A 14119-nucleotide genomic window follows, 5' to 3' on the forward strand; every position below is an offset into this window, starting at 1 on the left:
TCACAGTTTAGCCTGTCTGTCCCCTTAACTACGGAATCTCCTATAACATTTACATTTCTACATTTTGCTGTTGCCTCCGATATAATCTGTTGTTCATTGCTGCCCAGGTCTGGGCTGCACTCCTACAGGGTATCATCACTCCCAGCAGTCTCCAATGCTGATTATCTGTTTGAGAGTGGCACACATCCTGAAGACTGTCCCTTCCTATTCTTTCGGATGGTCACCCATCTACTATCCTGAACCCCCACTGTCTGTGCGGTGACCACCCTCTGGAACGTGCGATCCAGGAAGCATTCACCCTCCCCAATGCTCTGACCTCAAGGTCGAAAGTTACAGCGTGACTTAATTGGCCTGGCTCGAAGGATCATCAGATCTGTATGCGCTGATCTTGTCCTTATCTGACTTTCAGGCATACATGGTTCCAGTGTGGGTCACTGGATGGTGATTGGGAACGGTCAGAGGCCAATGGGAGGCCCTCTACTGCCACTACAGCTGAGATTGTTTAACCCTGCATAGACCAGGGGTGAAAATGCTCATCTCCATAAAATACATTTTTCAGAGATTTAATCTTTGCACAGGCCCAGCAAGGATATTCTTTTTGAAGAATAAATTGTGGAATAGTAATTTTAATATAACAAGTATAAGCCTTCAATTTATGAAGGTGCTAATGTTGCGTGTATATTAAAACAGCAACTACAATTAAACCCCTTGCCTTTCCTCCCCACCTTGCCTGTAAAATCTAGCCTTTTTAACTGAGAAAACTGAGAGAGAAATCGAAGTCTATTGTGGGGCGATGAAGAGAGAGGGGGAAATACATTAAACCTGGAGATTAAGAGAAGGGACAACTGAGATGGCAATAGATGATGATGGGAAATATTAACCTACTTGAATTACATTGCATTTTATTGTCATGAAAGGAACAACTATTGTGCTGGGAAATTTCTACAAACATTCATATGGAATCCACATCATGAGTGGAAATACGGGGGAAATGTATCATTCCTTTAGAACTAAGAAAATTTCCCTTCCCTCTGCTTAGGGTCGAAACCTCGCTGACCTACGTCGCAGCCAGTCCAGGGGTACCTTTAGCATCAGCACTACTCTGCGACTGGGGAAACAGATTCTTGAAGCAATAGAAAGTATTCACACTGTGGGCTTCCTTCACAGGGACATCAAACCTGTAAGTAATTCATGGGGCAGTTACAGTTGCTTTTCCTAATGTGTTTTAAGTTTGTCCAAGCCAGTCCCTCCGAGCAATGCATAATCACTTCATGGGCAATAAATGCTGACTTAGCCAGTGACACCCACATCCCATGAAAAAATGGGAAAAATAAGATGCAGTTAGAGAATCAAATACTAACTGGGATTGTCTAATTTACTAAACTCTTACCAAACTGGTATAAAATCATGAAAAGCATTGTTGGAATGCTTTCACACTAAAGGAAAACTTTTACTTGTCTAGTGCTGTTCACAACATCAGGAAGTTCTAAAGCCCTTTTCAGCCATTTAAGTATTTTTGATGTGTACTCACTAGGTTTCATCGAGGTATTCAAAAGGGAATTGGATTGTTATCTGTAGAGAGAGAATGTGCAATGTTATGCTGCCCAAGTTGGTGGTAGAGGCAGAAACTTTAAACTCTTTTAAAAAGTACCTGGATCTGCACCTAAAGTGCTTTAAGTTGCAGGGCTATGGGCCGGGTGCAGGAAGGTGGGATTAGAAAGGACACCTGGGTGTCCTCGGGCTGGCATGGACAAGATGGGCCGAATGGTCTCCTTCCCTGCTGTAACTTTTCTATGTTTCTATGAGATAAGGCAGGGGAGTGTGAGTAGGTAGAATGTCCTTTCAGAGAGCCAGTGCAGAATTGATGGACTGAATGGCCTCCTGCACTGCAAAGATTCTGTGATTCACTGTTGTAGGGAACACCACAGCCAGTTTACCAAAAGCAAGATCCCACTAACAACAAAGTGATGATGACCAGATAATTGTTTGTTTTTTAGTGATGTTGATTGAGAAATGAATATTGATCAGATGCTCAAGAGAATTCCTTTGCTCTTCAGAAAGTGCCATGGGATCTTTTGCATCCAGCTGAAAGGGCAAGTAGGGCTTCAGTTTAATATTTCACCTGAAAGGCAAACTTCAGGGCAGCACTCTCTCAATTTACTGGAGCAGTCCTTTGGAAATAAAATAGCCGTTTTCCCAATCTTGGCAAGAATTATGATTTTAATTTTATCAAGCTGTCACATATATATTCGATAGTCCATAAACCATGTTTTCCCTTTTGATTAATCAACATCCAATGAACCAATCATTTGGTCACTGCACCCCAGTCCTTTGCAGTTACCTACCCAAATCACTTTGCATTACAAAGAAATTCCTTGCATTCATAGTCTTTAAAAACTCCATACCTTTTAGTTCTTTTGCCATTCAGGCTAGTGGAGTCCTTAGTGGAGTTCCTAAATTATAGGTCCTGTGAAGTTGGTAGTAATTATCCCCAAAGTGAACTTGCTGCATCTGCTAATACCAGTGACCAGCATGACCTGCTTTACCACATTTTCCAGCCCACCAGTGTCGGGCGATCCAGCATCTTTAGGGTTTCAGCTGCACAAGACCCATGCCTTGGAAGTCTGTAACCCTGATGGCCATTAACCCTAAAAAAGCTATTTTAGACTGTCTTTTGCTGTTTCCCTCCTCCTGCAGAGTTTTTTCTTTCTCCTGCATTTGTATCCTGAGATGTTTTTGCATGAGGAGTGCTATCATAACAATCAGGTTCCGGCTGTTTAATTCACTTCCCTCCAATCATCCATGAACATTATATAGAACATTTATTCTTAACTGGTATTACTAAAATACAGTTTGGCCAGTGATGCATCTCATTGCTGTTTGTAGGAGCTTGATATACAGTGACTGCACTTCAGAAGTACCTCATTCACTGTAAAGCTCTTTTGGACATTCTGGGGCCATGCAAGGTGCTGCAGAAATGAAAGTCTCTTTCTAATTATGAGGGTGGTTCAGTGGAATGGTTTCTGATAATATGTTCAGTAAAGGAATATGTTGTTTTCTATTTTCAGTCGAACTTTGCAATGGGCCGCTATCCTAGCACCTGTAGAAAGTGTTTTATGCTGGACTTTGGTTTGGCACGGCAATTCACAAATTCCTGTGGCGACGTTAGACCTGTAAGTATCCTCTCCTTGTTTTAAGTTTGTTAATGTAACTCCTTTATTCAAAACGGGAGGGAGACAGAAAGCAGGAAACTATACACCAGTTAGCTTAATGTACGTCGTGGGGAAAATGTTAGATGTTATTATTAAAGACGTTATAGCAGGGCACTTGGAAAAATTCAAGATAATCAAGCAGAGTCAACATGGTTTTTTGAAAGGGAAATCATGTTTAACCAACTTATTGGAGTACTTTGAAGAAGGTAACATGCTGTGAATAAAGGGGAACCAGTTGACGTACTGTACTTAGATTGTCAGAAGGCATTTGATAAGGTGTCAGATCAAAGGTTATTGCAGAAAATAAAAGCTCATGGTGTAGGGGATAAGATATTGGCATGGATAGAAGATTGACTAGCTAACAGAAAACAGAGACCAGGCATAAATGGGTAATTTTCTGGTTGGCAGGATGTGATGAGCGGTGTGTCATGGGGATCAGTGCTAGGGCCTGAACACTTGACAATTTTATATAAATTATTTGGATGAAGGGATCGATGGTATGATTGCTAAATATGCTGATGAAACAAAGATTGGTAGGAAAGTAAGTTGTGAAGACGATGGAAGGAGGCTAACAAAGGGATATAGATAGGTTAGGTGAGTACACAAAAATCTGGCATTGGAGTATAATGTGGGAAAATGTGAATTGTCCATTTTGACAGGATGAATACAAAAGCATATTATCTAAATGGTGGGACATTGCAGAGCTCTGAGATGCAGAGGGATCTGGGTGTCCTAGTGCATGAATCACGGAAGGTTAGTATGCAGGTGCAGCAAGTAATTAGCAAATCTAAACAATGTTATCATTTATTTCAAGGGAAATTGAATACAGGAATAGGGAGGTTATACTTCAGTTATACAGAGCATTAGTGAGGCCACATCTGGAGTACTGTGTACAGTATTGGTCGTCTCATTTAAAGAAAGATGTTAATGTGTTGGAAGCAGTTCAGAGAAGGTTTACTAGATTAATTCCTGGAATGGATGTGTTGTCTTATGAGGAAAGGCTGGACAGGCTAGGCTTGTATCCATTGGAGTTTAGAAGAGTAAGTGGTGACTTGATTGAAACATATAAGATCCTGAGGGGACTTGATAGGGTGGACATGGAATGGATGTTTTGTGGGAGAATCTAGAACTAGGGGTCACTGTTTAAAAATAAGGGGTTGCCCATTTGAGACAGAGATGAGGAAGAATTTTTTCTGAGTGTTGCGAGACTTTGGAATTCTCTTCCTCAAAAGGTGTTTGAGGCAGAATCTTTGAATAACTTTAAGGCAGAGGTAGATAGATTCTTGATAAGCAAGGGGGTGAAAGGTTATCAGGGGCAGGCTGGAATGTGGAGTTGAGGTTAAAATTCAATCAGCCATGATCTTCTTGAATGGTGGAGCAGGCTCGAGGGGCCGGGTACCCTACTTCAGCTCCTAATTTGTATGTATGTTCATATGTTCTATTCTTGCCATTTTCACCTTTTTAAGACCTGGATTAAAATTTGCCCTTTTAGAATTTTTAATGTGAAACAGGATGAAATTTCCTCAACTACCATTCTGAAGTAGGCATAGCCAATATATAGAATTGGCTACAATTTGATACCACTGGAATTGTTACTGAAAGAAGTTGACGAGATGGCCAGTGTGGGAAATGGTCAATTTGGTTTGAAGTTATCTACATTTCTAATGTTAGGGTTATTGCAAAATGTTGTAGAAAAGGTGAAGGAGCTAGCATTGCCCAGGTTGAGTAGAAAGGGGTTTTATGCTATTTTTTTGCATCTAGTGATGGCATTTTTTAGAAGTTATCACTTTTGTACTGATTTGTGTTATGACATTTCTTTTAATGATTTAAATACTTACAAGCAGACAAAGAGTCAGGGTCTTTTTTGATAGATATAAATGACTTGGATACTGGAAAACAGAGTAAAATTTCAAAATTTTCAGCTGAAACCAATCTGCTGTAGCAAGCAGTGAGGATGATACTAATTGACTGCAACAGGACACAGGCTGGCAGAATGGACAAACAAGTGGCAGATGGAATTTAGTACAGAGAAGTGTGAGGTGATGTATTTTTGCAGAAGAGTTGGAGAGAGGCAACAAGACTTAATGACATAGTCCTAAAGGGTGTGCAAGGACAAAGAGATCTGTGGGTTTATGTACATAAAGCTTTTAAGGTGGCAAAACATATTGACAGTAGTTAGCAAAGCATATATGATCTTGGCCTTCATAGAGGTATTGAGTACAAAAACAGGGAGGTTATGCTAAACCTTTTACAAAGCTCTTGTTGGGCCACTAGAATATTGTGTCCCAATTTTGGTCACCACACCTTCGGAAGGAGATAACGGTCCTTTAAGGGGTACAGAGGAGATTTGCCAGAATGATTCCAGTGATGAGAGGTTTTATCTGAAACGTTTAGGTTTGAGAGCTAGGGTTGTGCTCCTTAGAGCAAAGGAGATTGAAGGGAGATTTGATAGAGGTGTACAAGGTTATGACAGATTTAGATAAGATAAAGATAAGTTATTCCCATTAACTGATGGAACGTGATCCAGAGGATACAGATTTATGGGTTTTGGGCAAAAGATGCAGTGGGAATGTGAGGAAAAATCTTTTACACAGCGAGTGGTAATGATCTGGAACTTTCTGTCTATAGGGGTCATGGAAGTGGAGATGATCAATGATTCAAAAGGAAACCGGATGGGCACTTGAGGCAAATAAACTTGCAGGGCTATAGGAATAGAGTGAGAAGTGAAACTGACTGAACTGCTCCGCAGAGAAGTGGCATGGCCCAGATGGGCCGAGTGTTCTCCTGTGCTGTTGTGATCCTATGAAGGGATGATAACACACCAGCAAACCTGCTCCATCCAACTGACATTGCAGTCTTATGCACCATTCCCCTACTCACTAACAACGCTATCTATTAGAGATAAATAAAAACAAAATAGGTAAAAAAAACTATAGCGAATTCAGGAAAACACTGGAAAGTTCGTCTTTGGCTCCATAAGGAAATGAAGCAAACTCTAGAAGACTGTTCAACAGTAACACAACAACATCACAACTAATGATTTATTTTTACCTGGAAATTCATCCTCTTTCAAGGATGTGTCACAGTCCCTGTTAAATGACTGTAGTGACTTTTGAGGCATGTTTAGGCAGTTTGTTTAAGAGACCAGTGATTGGCTGAGAAAGGAACATAGGAATGGGAATAAGACATTTAGCCCCTTGAACCTATTCCGAGAAATGTTTCCTGGTTCTAACCTGACTTTCTGTCTGTGGGTTTTTTAGCCACACCCTCTGATTCAATCATCGCTATCAATCTCAAATAACCTACCTGACCAATCCGTTCCCAATTTGAAAAATCTCAGTCAGAACCTTTCAACTATGTCGTTTCTCCAAAATAAATAGCCATAAATGTAGATTTATATATCTTTCCTGATTAATAAGGACTCAAAGTTTAATTAAAACAACGGTCATCCTCTGGTGTACCTTTTAAGAACCATGACACCTTTCAGCATATGTAGGGAGCAAAGCAAGACATTGCACTCCAAAATGCAGGTGTATCAGAGCTTTTGGGAGATTTTTATATATAAAAATATTAAAAATATAATTGTATTTAATTTCTTTAATTTTGGCTATAGCAACACAACCTAAAACCCTATTTGTTCTCCCTATAACCAGCTTATACTACATTGTAACAAGTAATTATCTATTACCCTCAGGCATCCATCTGGATCTGTTCACTTTAACAGGTATTCACAGGTGGTATATATATATATATATATATATATATATTTGAGTTCCCTAACTCCAAGTATTTAATATTATATCTGCCCACATTAACGAATAAATGTCACACAGTGACCCATTGACCTAACTTGTCCAAACCATCCTGTGACTCCATGTTTGATTTGAATTGTTAACTTCATGTATGTGTTCGTGACAGTGAATTATGGATAGTTGCATTTAAGCCCTCCTTTAACTTAACCATGAAAATAAGGAATAGTGGTGACAATAGAAACATGTGGAACTCAAATTATGGCAAGACATTAAACCAATCTGCTCTCATTAATAACACCCTCTTGGCTATAATAATGGTTAAAGAGAGCCATTTACTCATTCGTTTACTTTTTGCTAGCATTGGTCAGGAGATCCAAGATTGTGCTGCTGTGGCACGAGTGGCTGTTTTTTTTCTCTAGTAATGAAAGTAAAAGCTTTTGGAAGTTGAAGTTTAGAGTTAATGGAGATTTTCTGTTGAAACTGAAACCTGTACTATGAGTTTTAGTAAAGAGCCGTGCTTGGCAAGCTTCCATAAAGATAATTTGTGTGGAAATTTGAACATAGGGTTAAGCAAAAGTCTTTCGATTTTTTTTTCATAATTGTTTCTCCTTTTCTGCTATCCATGTGTTTTTTTTAAAATAAAAGTTAAAATATTGATTTTGAAGTAATGTTACTATAGAATAGGTCTTCATTAAATATTAATCCACATATGCATCTGGTGATATTCAATACTTAAATGCTGACCTTTGACTATTTTCATTGTACCTGGAAAAGCGGCTTTTCCGTTGGCAAATAAATGCCAGAAACTCATTTAGTTTGTACCAACCGAGTTTGATTTTACTTTACAGTACTATGTACCAAAGATTCTTCATTATTTTCTAGATTCTAGAAAGGACAAGTTTTGTGATTTAAAATTGACCCACACTTAACAAATAGGATTTGTTTCTGTTCCTTTCCTACTCCGAGGTTTCTTTTCTTTGATCTCCTGAAGGTATAGACTTCTAATGAGGTACAGTTTCATGAGTGGCTTCTGTTTCTAATATTTAGCACAAAAGTAACTGTGTTCGATATGAGAGCCTATAATTCAGCACTGAATGACAGCCCATGCAGTTGAGATATCAGAAGGCTGAGTCTTGAGAAATAGGAAGTTCACACTGATATGCCTTTAAACTTATAGTTAAGGGCTATTATTAGGAGAGAATATACATGTTATACTATTTCCCCCTTCTTTAAAAATTGAGTAGTTTGAAACCATCATCTATGGTCCCAGCTACATATCCTTTACCCTGGCCACAATTTTCAGCCCCCGCTCTGCCCACTTTCCCTGCTGAACTGGGCTGTACTCAATTTCGCCATCCCTGCTCTGATCTTCCTACCTGCTATGCCCTCCATCATAAGGACAGACTATCTCCATTTAAGTAAAATTACCCACCGTCCTTTAGAGAAGGAAATCTGCTGTTCTTACCTGATCTGGCCTACATGTCACTCTAGTGCCACAGCTTAACTGCCCTCTGAACTGCTCAGTTCATGGGCAATTAGGAATGGTTAGGGATGCCCACATCCAATGAAAGAATAAAGAAAAATACATTCTGTTCCTTCAATTCTGGCCTCTTGTGCATTCCTCTTTCCTTCACCTCACCATGGGTTCTAATGTTTTCAGCTGTCCAAGCTCCATGCTCTGGAATTAGCTCCCCTCACTCCTCTATTTCACCCTCCTCCTTTTAAGGGCCTCATTAAAACCCATCTCTCTGGCCAAGCTCCTGCTTTGTTTCTGTGTCCATTTTTTTCCTGATTACAGTATTTTGAAGCATCCCATTGGAACATTTTCTACCCTAAAGGTGATATATAAACGCAAGTTATTGTGTTTCATTCTGCATGCAACCTAATTGATACTGAAACTAGGAATTAAGAATTGTTCTGTAAGAACATTAAAGCTGTCAAGGATAGGAAAAGGCCACTCTTGTCCCTTGGATTTGTTTCTCCAGTAACCTAACTTTCCCAGTTTAGCATCCAACCATATTTTGAACACAAGTAATGTTTTGTGCACTAACTTGCATGGCATGTTACTCAAACATTTGTCACACTTTGAATGATCACACAATTGTCTATTTTTTTCACTAATTTAAATTTACATCCTTAGGGTATTTGAAATTTGCTCTAAGTTTATCTTGCCACTGACATATATTTTATAAAGCTGAATGGGCTCCCTCCGCAACCCCATTGCTTTGTGTCCGGACTTTAGAACTTGAGCTTCTCTGTTCTTTATTCTGCTTCTTGCACGTGATTAGGACTACTGCTCATATGGAGGATAAACACCAATATGGAATACTTGGGTCAAATAAACCTGATTTCAGTTGTACTTTGCAGCAGGTACAGCAAGTCCATATGCAGCCTGGCTAATGCATTGTTAAACCTTACCATGATGTCTGTTTCAAACCCCAATGCTGACATCTCTCAGCCTGAGCATGAAAAATTATCCAGCTGTTCAATGGAAAGAAATACTGAATCACAATTGTATCCCTATGCAGTTATTTATAGAAAGCCAGTACCCAACACATTCACTGTATTAACAAATTTCACATTTAGACAGAACTAGACTCATTGCTGTAATTAATGAGAGATTATTTCAGTCAATTGTATTGCACCAGGCATGTGATCCATCATTTATCAATACCTGTTAAAGGCAGTGTTACACATTGGTTCAGAGAACTCTAAATAAAAAGCAAGGTGGATTCTATTTTGGGAGGGCTGCATGTCATGTGATAGCTAATGAACAAAGGTGGAACCAACTTTGGGGAATAGTGGCAGTCTGACAAAATCTTCAACCCTTACAGCACAGCAGGAAACCATTGGATCATTGCATCAGTCTTGGAGCCAGCTCTTCAACTAGAGCTCCTCTGATCTCTGGATTAGTTTCTTTTCTCCACTATAGTTATAAATAATGCTTGCAGTTATGTGGTGGGTAAAGACTTCAATCACTACAGATAAATGATTGGAGCAAGAGTCATTAGCTTTCCACAAAGGAACCTTGTAAAGTTTATCCTAATCTAGGATGTAAGGTGCTTATTTACTGTATGTTTCCCTGTGATGCCAATAACTTAGGATCCTCTGAACATACTGAAGGCTAATCATATTTATATTTAGTAACACTCTACAGAAACTGATCCATCTAATTTGCGATTATTTAACCTTGAATGTATTTCAGGAGCTGTAAGTCTTTGGGATGCCAGACTTGTTGTTTGTTACAATCCCTTTACTATTAGGCTGTTTCTATTTCTTTCAGCAGCAATATTTAAACTGATTATTCACACTTTCCGTTGTGGATCTGTGACTCACAAGTAAATGTTTCACAGTTCTGGAAGGATGCTTGTTGGAAATATTTTAAGCAGTGTTTAATGCAGCAGTCAAAGATAACATATTGTCAAATGCTGCAGTAGTCATCTTTTATGTACTCCAGTCAGGGTGTCCTGCAGTAACCATTTGTTGTGGTTCTGCAATTTTGATATCTCCTAGAGATAGCGGTGTATAACGATGTAAGTATCGATGGTGTTGGTTGACAGGATTATTTTACCCTAGGTATCCCTCATGCATTTGTTTCCTTTTCTTTCTTCAGGCCCGAGAAATCTTCACTTTGTGATGCTGAGGAAGTATTCCAGTTGTATAGGCTATTCTGACCATTAGCCATAACCTTTCAGAACGTAGTTTATTTCAACTATATGTGAGATATTTTTATTAAGGGTCCTGTTGTACTTCATTTTCGACTTGATGTTCTTTATTTATCTCGCTTTTATCCTGCCCTATGTAATAGGCATTGAGCTCTAAATGCCTGTTACTGATATTATGTCTCCCAGATGACTTGATAAAAATTCATGACAAGCAAGCAAAAATGACCTTCAAAATGATGCTGTGCCATTGAGTGTAGGTAGCAGGAAACAGAATCTGTACTCATAATTAATGCAAGAGAGGTTCAACTCTTCTGCTGCAAATTTGATTAGTCCCTCAAAATTACATAAAGAATTTTTTGCTCATTTAAATTTTTGACAACTGTGCATCAATGTTTTTGTAGTTGTTTAAATGTTTTTCCTATTTTCAATGGGAGAAATAATTGAAAATGCCCTTGTGGTTAGACACAGGTGAAACCATTTTAATTTTCTTGTTAATCAGAAGATAAGATAAATAAACACTAAAGTGAAACTTCATCTTGTATGAGAATGATCTGTTATGGAAGGTTCCTCATCAGTATGATCCTTTTTCCTACTTTAAGTAATTTATAATTTGTTGTGGAAAATCCTATACAACATATAGCCTACAGTATTTTGCCTTGAGTAAATGAGAAGGGCTGTTTTTCTCCTTGAATGCTTCTGACTTAGTGACTCTCTTATCCACCTTGGCCTTTATCACCTGCTGTGATATCTTTAAATGTTTTTTAGCTAATTCACATGCTCTATTCAATCTTTCTCTGATGTTTGTTACATAATCCAGGAGAGTAGTTGCTGAATTCTGATCCACTAACTTTAACTTAATCAACTTAAGTGGCCCACTTACTTCATTCCCTTCAATCTTTGCTTCCAGTACTATCTTTTCAAAACCATATCCAGCTAATTGAATATCAGCAGATTTTCACTGTCTTTTCAACTCCTCCTCTTTATGTTTCAACCTGTGAGTTTTTAATCTCATTACTACACAATCTGGAAACAATTCAGATGTTCTTCCTGTAACCCCTCTGTTGAATGCACCTCCACAAGCTGCTCGACTACAGTAGGCATCACCAACATATGAGAACCCAGCTATATCATTACCTAAAATAAATTGAACCCCTGCAATGGGCAATTTTTCTGCTACTCCAACAATCACCTCATCTGTTTTTCACTTACTCATTAAATTTACTTTCCACAATGGAACACGTTTAGCATCTCCATGAACCCCACTTATTAGCACTTTCTCCTGCAATATTCCCTCTGGACAACAAATATCACTATCCCATAACCTTAATGATTGACCCGCACCTGTGTCTCTCAATATTTTAATATCTTTGCCTGCTCCACCCTGTACACATGGAAAGACTTTCCCTTCGCACACAAAATCTTTAAACATTACTGTAACCTGCCCATCAGCACTCCCTTGGGTAAATTGTGAACACATTCCCATTTCTTTATCTATCACTGATTCTCCATGCTTCACCTGTACACAAACCACTGGCTTTTCCTGTTTCTGGATCTCAGAACCCACACTCCTATCTCCAGAACTTTTCTGCATTCCAATTACTGCAATGGGTTTTCCCGGTAGCCTCCCACACAAGTGCCCCACCTTATTACAATGAGAACACTTAAGTTTTCGAGTGTCACTTCTTTCCTTAGCACCTTCTTTTTCGGCCTGAAGAGAAACTTACTGAAAATTTTCAATGACTCCTTCCCTTCCTTGACTAACTATCTTCCAGTCACCTTACCACTTCCTAATCTTCTCTGATTTAAAAGGGTGATGAGAAAAAGGTTTAGATCTATGAATTAACTCATAGCCATCTCTGCTGCTTGCCTTGCAGTTTTAACCTCTTGTTCCTCCATATGAGTTCTCACTACCAAAGGAATTGAATCTTTAAATTCTTCCTAAAGAATTACTTGTCAAAGAGTTGCATATGTTGTCCTTTAATGCCCCTATCCACTATCAACATTGTTTTACTCTATCAATCTCAATACAAGTCTCACCAGGCTGTTTCCTTATGTTCCTAAATTTCTACCTGTATGCCTCAGAAACCAACACATGCCATCAAAATAGCCTTTTTTACTGCCTCGACCCATCAACATCTCTTCTGACAGTGATGCATATATCTTAAGAGCTCCACCTACCAACCTAGACTGTAAAAGCAATGTCCACATTTCTTGTGGCATTCCAGCTGCTTAGAGGGTGCTGGTGAAAAGTGACTGAAGCATTCAGGGAGAAGTCAGCGCAGTCACCACGACTCAGGAGTGAATCGAGGAGAAGGACTCTTGCACTTAACAGGAGGAAGGGCATCCAACCAAGGGTGCTGGTGAAAAGTGACTGAAGCATTCTGGGAGAAGTCAGCGCAGTCACCAGCACTCAGGAAAGAATCGAGGAGAAGGACTCTTGCACTTAACAGGAGGAAGGGTATCCAATAGAGGGCGCTGGTGAAAAATGACTGAAGCATTCTGGGAGAAGTCAGCGCAGTCACCACCACTCAGGAGTGAATTGAGGAGAAGGACTCTTGCACTCAACAGGAAGAAGGGCATCCAACCGAGGGCGCTGGTGAAAAGTGACTGAAGCATTCTGGGAGAAGTCACCACGACTCAGGAGGGAATTGAGGAGAAGGACTCTTGCACTCAACATTTGAAAAAGAGCGCAGAGCTTGAAGGCAGGTCAGTTGAAAAAGAGGGCGGAGATTGAAAATAAAAGGAGGGGAAACTGAAGAGGAGCGGCCAGCCTGTGAGCGGCCAGCATGTGAGTGGCCCAGTGAAGGAATGGAGCTTTGAGGCTTTGGCTCGAGAGGCTGAGGACGAGCTTGCTCCCAGTGGGGTAGGGCCAGGTAAAGTCCTTTAAGTAAATTAGGAGTGGTAATGGAGGCAGCAGTTGGGGCAGTCGAGTGCTCCAAATGCAGCATGTGGCAAGTCATGGACAGCACAATTGTCCCTGATGACTACACCTGCAAAAGGCACATCCAGCCGCAGCTCCTGAGAAGCCGAGTTAGGGAACTGGAGCTGGAGCTGGATGAACTTCGGATCAAAGCGGAGGCAGAGGCAGTAATAGACAGGAGTTTCAGGGAGACAGTCACCCCTAAAAGTCAGGAGGCAGGCAGCTGTCAGGAGAGGGAAGGGGAATAGACAGTAAGAGCAGAGCACTCCTGTGGCCGTTCCCATCAACAATAGGTATACCGTTTTGGATACTGTTGGTGGGGACGACCTACCAGGAACAAGTTGTAGTGGTCACGTCTCTGGCACCGAGGCTAGTCCCTCAGCTCAGAAAGGAAGGAGGGAAAAGAGGAGAGCAGTAGTGATAGGGGATTCGATAGTTAGGGGGACAGATAGAAGGTTCTTTGGGAGAGATCGAGAATCCCGGATGGTCTGTTGCCTCCCTGGTGCCAGGGTCCGCGATATCTCGGATCGAGTTCTCAGTATTCTCAGGAGGGAGGGTGAGCAGCCAGAT

At 40.1% G+C, this 14119-nt stretch overlaps 1 protein-coding gene across 1 annotated transcript in view; it reads left to right on the plus strand.

Moving 5' to 3' along the window:
- LOC121292488 (tau-tubulin kinase 2-like) overlaps window positions 1–14119 on the plus strand; it is a 296782-nt gene that overhangs the window by 158691 nt on the left and 123972 nt on the right. Inside the window, exons 5-6 of the mRNA XM_041214491.1 lie at window positions 1040–1180; window positions 3069–3173. Coding sequence (XP_041070425.1) covers window positions 1040–1180; window positions 3069–3173 — 246 coding nt within the window. The remainder of the gene's footprint in view (window positions 1–1039; window positions 1181–3068; window positions 3174–14119) is intronic.

The sequence above is a fragment of the Carcharodon carcharias genome, chromosome 20 (assembly GCF_017639515.1).
Source record: "Carcharodon carcharias isolate sCarCar2 chromosome 20, sCarCar2.pri, whole genome shotgun sequence".
Classification (NCBI taxonomy): Eukaryota; Metazoa; Chordata; class Chondrichthyes; order Lamniformes; family Lamnidae; genus Carcharodon; species Carcharodon carcharias.